General features: G+C 29.5%; 2 protein-coding genes across 2 annotated transcripts in view; both read right to left on the bottom strand.

Moving 5' to 3' along the window:
* The window catches only part of LOC107456203 (uncharacterized), a 7,162-nt gene extending 5,455 nt beyond the window's left edge, over positions 1-1,707 (bottom strand). Inside the window, exon 1 of the mRNA XM_016074002.3 lies at positions 1,348-1,707. The gene's annotated coding sequence lies outside the window, so the exon portion shown is untranslated. The remainder of the gene's footprint in view (positions 1-1,347) is intronic.
* LOC139426853 (uncharacterized) overlaps positions 1-3,714 on the bottom strand; it is a 5,587-nt gene extending 1,873 nt beyond the window's left edge. The window contains exon 1 of the mRNA XM_071186956.1: positions 3,658-3,714. Coding sequence (XP_071043057.1) covers positions 3,658-3,714 — 57 coding nt within the window. The remainder of the gene's footprint in view (positions 1-3,657) is intronic.
* Between the last annotated feature and the right edge of the window lie 4,654 nt (positions 3,715-8,368).

Raw genomic sequence — 8,368 nt, 5'->3', positions numbered from 1 at the left:
AAAAAAAGCACTTGTCTTAAAGACATAAATTAAATGAATAATTGAATTAATTAAACGTAATAATTATAATTTATTTAGCTAAATAAAATTATTAATGAATTTTTCAACCTTAAAAATATCAATCCTGGTTCATGACACTTAATCATTAATAAAGACTAATGAATTCAATTGATTCATATCGTTCTCTTACGTCATAAGAAATATGGTGTCCGAAGAAAGGGAAACATTTATTACGTAGCAGAAGTGGTCGTTTTTTTAAGCACTCGAACACTTAGGTAATTAAAAAAAACACTTGTCTTAAAGACGTAAATTAAATGATTAATTGAATTAATTAAACATAGTAATTATAATTTATGTAGTTAAATAAAATTATTAATGAATTATTCAACCTTAAACATATCAATCCTGGTTCATGATACTTAATCATTAATAAAGATTAATGAATTCAAATGATTCATGTCGTTCTCTTACGTTATAAGAAATATGCTGTCCGAAGAAAGGGAAAAAATTATTACTTAGCAGAAGTGGTTGTTTTTTAAAACACTCGAACACTTAGCTAATTAAAAAAAAACACTTGTCTTAAAGACGTAAATTAAATTATTAATTGAATTAATTAAACATAGTAATTATAATTTATTTAGTTAAATAAAATTACTAATGAATTATTCAACCTTAAACATATTAATACTGAGTTCATGATGCTTAATCATTAATAAAGGTTAATGAATTCAAATGTTTCATGTCGTTCTCTTACGTCATCAGAAATATGCTGTCCGGAGAAACGGAAACATTTATTACGCAGCAGAAGTGGTCGTTTTTTAAAACACTCGAACACTTAGCTAATTAAAAAAAAAAACACTTTTCTTAAAGACATAAATTAAATGATTAATTCAATTAGTTAAACATAGTAATTATAATTTATTTAAATAAATAAATTATTAGTTTATAAGTATAAAATAATTTATTAGTTTATAAATTATTTTATATTAGTTTATAATATTAGTTATACATTAGTTTATAAATTATTGTTATTATAATTATTAGCTTTTAAGTATTAGTATAAAATTATTATTCAACGTTAGACATATCAATGTTAAGTTCATGATGCTTAATCATTAATAAAAACTGATGAATTCAAATGATTAATCTCGCTCCCTTACGTCATAAGAAATATGTTGTCCGAAGAAAGGGAAAAATTTACTACGCAGCCGGAAAAGTCGTTTTTTGTGACACTCGAACGATTATGGATTTAAAAATGACACTCACTTTTTTAGAACATGAAATGATGTGACAATATATGACTTAATTATAATCTTTTGAAAGAAAATAAAATATTAAATTACTTACCCGTTAATGTTCTGAATTGAATTTTAAAAGGTAAAATGGAATGAATTCATAATGGATATTTAAGTTTCATAGAGAATTTCGCAAACTTTTCAAATATTTCTCAAACTTTTTTAATTATAATCTGTAATTCAATTTAATTTAATAGATTAATTTTTATTCGTACAAAATTTTTAACATAAATACTGAAGAGATAACAGATAAGATTAAGGAGTATTTAAAATTGCTCATATTTAATAGCTGTTGCTCGATTCAATAGTGTAGAATCTTCGAAAATAGCTTGAATAAGAGAAAATTGCATCTTTCACAGATAAAACAACATAAATGTGAACACCTGACAATCAATAATTGAATCCTTAACCTGTTAAAAACAATAAAAAAATATTTTATGAAGATATTTTTGCTTTCCAAGATTGCTCATAATTTTCAAATGTGCGAAGAAAATGTTTAGTTTAAAAGAAATAAAACCATTTCGGTGGTTAATATTTTTCAGCTATAGTTCAAAAGACTTAATTTCAGTATTCTTTTTAATGTTATGGTCTTGTTGTTGCTTTCTGGATTCAATAAAAATGTTCTATTTTTGAACTGATGTATTTGTGGCATTATAGTTCTTCGAATATTGCATGCATGAAAATTGCTTATGGTGTTGTTGCCAAATCTTTTTAAATTCAATAAAATTGCTCTAACTTTGAACTAATGTAACTGTGGCATTATAGTTATTCGAATATTGCGCGCATCAAAATTGCTTATGGTCTTCTTGCTAAAGCTTTTTAGATTCAATGAAATTGTTCCAACTTTGAACCAATGTAACTGTGATATAGTTCTTCGAATATTGCCAACAACAAAATTTCATGCGATTTCGTTGAACATACTTAAAAGTGAACTAAAGTGTTTGAAATGCTGAAACAAAGTTCAACATGAACCAAACTAATTTTGGTAGAGTGATAGGTCATATGTACCGTGGTTATTAGTCATTAAACCTATTATACTTACTTCTTAACAGTATTACCTGTTTGGCATGCATGCATGTCGGACCAAACTTCTATCGTTGTGCGTATGACGTGAAAATAAAAATCACTACTCGTCACGCAAATTAAAAAAATTATCGTGCAAAATAAAAAAAATCCATTGCGTAAACTAAAAAAATCATCGTGTAAAATAAAAAAACTACTTCTCGTCGTGTAAAATAAAAAATAATTTCTCTTCGTGTAAAATATACAAAATCACTACTCGTCGTGTAAATGAAAAATGTTCGTGTATACTCGTCGTGTAAAATAAAAATCCCTACGCGTCGAGTAAAATAAAAAATCATTGTTATAGCTGTCGTCATCCATTAAGGCAGAGCGTGAGCGATTTTTTTTGCTTTCCAGTGGCGCCATCTATGGCCAAGAATTCGAGTTCTGTCACACCCATACATTGCAGTTGTTTATTGAGAGGACCCATTCATACATTCATTCATCCACAAATCGTAGTTTTGTCCTTAACCAGATAGACCAATCTTCAATTCAGTACTCCCAGAGGTTTTGATTTGTTTTGGGAACATGGAGGACTTTGAGACCCGACAGATTTAACGTGCACCAGTCACAATTTACTACACGGGGAGTCTTCGACCCCTTGGATTCGAACATCCCTTCTCCCAAACGTGAGTCCAGCTCCCAGCCAAGCAAATTATCCCGGCCAAAAAAAATCCTTACTCGTATAAAATAGAAAATTGCCGTGTATACTGGTCGAGTAAAATAAAAAACACCATTGACCATCAGAACTCAAAATTTTAATAAAATACAACATGAATATTTATTTGTGGTGTGCTTGCTTTGTAGTACCAGTAAAACTTCTAAAAAGACTGCTATTATGGGCTGTGGGGAGAAGAGGGAGCACGCTGTCCGAAACCCAATTGCATTCCTAAATAGTAACTTTGGCAACGAGAGTAGATCGGCGGAGAAGTTGCGTGAACAATCAGCAGGGTCAATACTGACCCTTTGCCTTACAAGGCAAAGTCCTAGACATTCTTGACTTGATTACAAGAATCTGAAGCATTCGGTCCAAAAGGTCTCTCCTTCTTGCTTTTGCTACGTATTATTCTTATATTGTGTCTTATGTATTTTATTATTTTTCGTCAATTTCTAACAAGTTTCTAACAATAGTAACTTCTTCTGAAATGAACTGTTAATTATTTATTAAATACCAGCCGAATACCCTTCTTTCGATTTGGGCGAATAAAAAAATAACCAATAAAGTAGTACTGAATAACACTACGAAATCATGCAGAAAACTAAAGGAATACATCGACATAAGTCATTTTTGATGGTTTACCATTGATGGGCCAACATAATCTTGATGGTAACCACCAATAATTTCATCATGAACCATCATATATTTGATGGTAGCCAACATATAAAACCATCACCCTAATGTAGGAATTCTGACTGATGTATGATGGTCCTACATAAGAATAACAACTTGTTTTGATGGTTTGTTCGTGTTGAACCATCTGAAATTTCCATCGTAGTGTCTTAGAAATCAAATGTTGGAACAATCATGAACAACCATTATCCCAATGTAGGAATTCGGGCTGATTTATGATGGTCCAACATAAGAATAGCAACTTGTTTTGATGGTATATTCCTGAGAACCAACGAGAATTCTCATTAAAGCATCATGGAAATGTATAGTTGGAACCATCATAGACCATCACAGATTGTTGGCCCACCAGAATCAAACTTATCTTGATGGTTAACCATCATAGTATTAAAGTAGCATTTTCCATCATGGAAAGATGGAAGTTTGTTGGCATATCAAAAACCATGAAAGCATAATGGCAAATGTTGGATGATGGTGACCATCAAATAATGTTGGACCATCACGAATCACATTGAAACCAACATAAACCATCAAAATTTTTTGATGAAACCATCAAGAATTTTGACTTAGGTAATAAAGCTAAAATAATTTCAAAAAAAAATTATTTCTATATTTATTATTATCTGTTACCCGTTCTAGATTTACGTCATAAAATTAAGCAAGACATGTTTTTTGTGGTCCATCTTTTTAGAATAGAGATTAACTGAATTCAGCATCACTAGGCATGATGTTAGTGCTCGCAGCTAATTCATGATAGTCAAAATGCACCACTATCATGTAATTTTTATGGTGCACACCTCTTTTGAGGAGCAAAAGACACTCAACGGTAGTAGTATCGGTATTAAAATTCAACAGTATTGGTGTATTTTTAATTATTAACAAATATATTAATATATAATACTTTGTTCCTATATCAATATATTTAGTATACCTATTATATAACCCTTCGATATTTGAGTTTTGTTTGAAATACATTTATCACTGAGAGAAAATAAAATCGAAATTTTGAAATCAAATATAATTCTTCCAAGACCTTGATGAGGAATTTAGAGCATAGTCATTTCTTTATCTGACCTTTAATATACAATATAAAATATCTCCAAATAGTAGGGGGAAAATGGTCAAAATATTAATGCACTATCTTTGCTACGACTAGAAGAAATATTTTCTGAAACAATGGAAATTCGTTGTAGAATTCTCTTTAAAACCGCACCAATCACCACTCTACCGGAGTTAGCGTTTGGCTTTTGCAAAAGTTGGATGTTTTTTCGTTAGTGAAAAATCTCATCATCATCGTCGAAATTTATCTTGGGTGCCTGAAACTGTTTGCGGCCCTTTTCGAATCCACCTTGAAATTTTTACATTTGGGTAACTGTTTCTGATAACTGGAATACTGATTGGAGTGAAAAGAAAATTAAATATTTTGAATTTTAGATAAAGATGCGTCGTTGCAAAAATAAGCTTCCATTGGCCTGAGTTTTATATCTTCTCTAAGGTTTTCAAAAGCAAAAATTTCATTAAATCATGCGGTATCACAATTTATAGCTTTTTTTAAAAATTTTGCAATTTATCTTTGCGATATGATGGTCTAAGAAAGCAATGTTAAGATGGAGATTTATGTTCTTAGTTTGGATAAGCCATTTTGTGTTATTTTCGGAGCATTTTATTCTGGCATCTTTTCAGTTTCTCTAAGAGGGATGGGTAAATGTTAAACCTGGCTGGAGATGCGTAATATAGTATTGGACTGATCATTGAAATGTAGAGTAAGCATTCGAGTCTGCGTTCCATTTTAGATTTTTGAAGATGAATTTGTAATTTTTAACAGTCTGCTTGTGCTCAGCGAAAAATTTAGTTTGAAGTCTTTGTATTTATATCCTTTTCTGTTCAGCATAGGGAATATTAGTCAGTGGTTTGGTTTATTATTTAGTGCATTAGATTATTGGTTTGTGAATTCTCGATAGTAGTACAACTGACCTTCTTATTTCGGGTATCACCCACCAGAGTGGACTGCATCATCCTTTGGTCACACCAAAGTAAGGGCTGTTCAAGTTTAATAAAATCCTTTATTCTTAATCAAACTGAGGGAAGAGGAAAGGTATTTTTCTATTAACTCATGTTATTTGCGAACTATTTAAGTGTCAACGTCTAAAAATCTCGAATATGATAATACTGTCTCAGAGCAATTGGAATATGTGACTGCGGTGGGTTGTCCACGTATGAAACTTCTTTACACCTACTCGACAAAATTCATTCTCGAAAAAACCTAATTGGTAAAAAGATAATCAACATAAAGCTGTTACTGTACCTAGAAATATTATATGATGCATGCTCACTCGACAGGGCAAACTGATAATTAAAACGGTGGATTTGGCTATTGCCCTTGAAATCTCCAATTTATCCTATATTATAGGAATTGCAACATAATTAAGTGTTCTAGCAGAAAACATCACATCGAGATTTTTACTACAAGAAATTCCGGTTGACCTCACCATCCGAATTATATGTAACGTCATAACAATACACAGTAGTAATGTTATGTAAACACTTGAAAAGAAAAAACGTAATAATTAAATTGTGAGTATGAACCTAAAAATTAAGAGCTACGCTGACTTATAATACCCGCTAAATACCATCAAAGCATTAACAGAAAATTTAGCACCTTTTACACCATAGATACTGAGTAATAAGGACAAAAAATAATTTAAAATATTCAAAAAGTAATTTTCAGCATATTATTTAAAAATGCCTCCTGTACTTACGTTATGAAAACACTTCCAATAATTAAATTACTAATATTAGCCTTTTAATATAAGACTAAGCAGACTTTTAGTGCCGGCAACATACCAGTTATGCATTTTCAGTGAATTTAGTTTCCTTTACACAATAGAAAAGGAGTGACTAGAACCAAATATTTAAAAACAAAAATTATCTCAAATTAGTTTTTAGTGTACTTAGCTGCTTTTCGAAAGTTTGACGCCTAATTTTCCATTTGATATGAATATCGAATCATTATCTTGTACTCAAATATTTTAAAAAAATTAATAAAGTGTTCGATGATGATCTATTCAAAACCGTATTTTTATATAAACACTTAAAAGAAAAATTCATAATAATAAAGTTGTCAGTATTAACCTTTAAATATAGGCGGTAAAACAGACTTAACCGCCTACAGTAATACACGCCTCATACCATAAATACTTTAGCAGAGAATTAAGCGCCCTTCTTATCATAGATACGGAGTGATTGGGACAAAATACAATTTTAAAAAAAAATGTTCTCAAACTATTTTTTAGCATATATAGCTGTTTTTTGAAAATTTGACACTCCATTTTTAACTTAATATTAATGTAAAATCATTACCTTATGCTGAAAAATTATTAAAAAAAATTAAATAAGTGTTCGCTGATGTCACATTCAAACCATCTCCAGTAGTAATGTTACATAAACACATGCGTAATAATTAAATTGTGAGTATTACCCTTTAAAATTAGGGCTATATTGACTTTTTATGCCTGCCTATATACCATCTTTTCGTTACCAGCGATTTTACCACCCTTTACGTCATAGGTACTGGTTGACTAGTACAAAACAAAAAAATTTTAAAAATATTCTATAAGCAATTTTCAGCATATTTAGCTGCTTTTAGAAAATTTGACCCCCAATTTTTAACTTTATATTAATTTCAATTCCTTTTCCTACGTTAAAAATTATATAAAAATTAATAAAGTGTCCTCTGATGAACAAATCAAAACTGTCTCCGGTAGAAATGTTATGTAAATATCTCATAAATAAAACGTAATATTCAAATTATGAGTATTAATCTTTAAAAGTAGGGCTATATTGACTTTTTATGCTCACCTCATACTATTTTTGCATTATCAGTGATTTTAGAGCCGGACAAAGTAAAAAAAATTTAAAAAATATTCAAACAATATTTTTCTGCAAATGTGAGGTGTTTTTGGAAAATTTTACCTCATTTTTATCCATCCCCCAATTTTTCCCATTGAAATTAATGGCAAATTTCGTAATTTTATAATGTTTTTTTCTGAATTTAGAAAAAATTATAAACCTTAATAAAATTTTTTTAACTTGATATGACTCTTAAGTACATGTATATACCTTGTACCAAAGAATTCTAAAAATTTTATAAATTGCAAATTTACAGCTCTAATACTGACAATATACATTCCATAACGCATCATTAAAAAAATAAAATTTTGATAAAAATTTTGAACGGAAATTCTAAATAATGAAAACAATTACAGATCGAAAATAATCTAATTTATGCTTATTCTTGAAATGATAAAAGATTTTACACTCTATGAAATTAATAAGCGTACTAAAAATGAATAAATTTTTACTGGATCAAAGCATTAATAAAACATGGTTACTACAAGCCAGTTTTTGTATACAATAAATAAATTACTTAAAGAATAAAAACTCAATAAATTTAGATTAAATAAAGTAAAAAATTCATATTCAGCATAGCAAATAACAAGTGTTTGACCACGGAAGTGAACAAAAACATTATTAAATTCTAGTGAATCACTTTTAAAGAAGGCGGACTTAATTACCAGTTTGATTGATGAATGAAACTTGAAGTTGTTTCTGTTAAGCATATATGGCAGTACTTTCACTTTCGTTACTTGTACCGCCGGAACAA

Source organism: Parasteatoda tepidariorum, chromosome 10, assembly GCF_043381705.1.
Source record: "Parasteatoda tepidariorum isolate YZ-2023 chromosome 10, CAS_Ptep_4.0, whole genome shotgun sequence".
NCBI lineage: Eukaryota > Metazoa > Arthropoda > Arachnida > Araneae > Theridiidae > Parasteatoda > Parasteatoda tepidariorum.
This window is presented reverse-complemented; position numbering and strand designations above follow the sequence as displayed.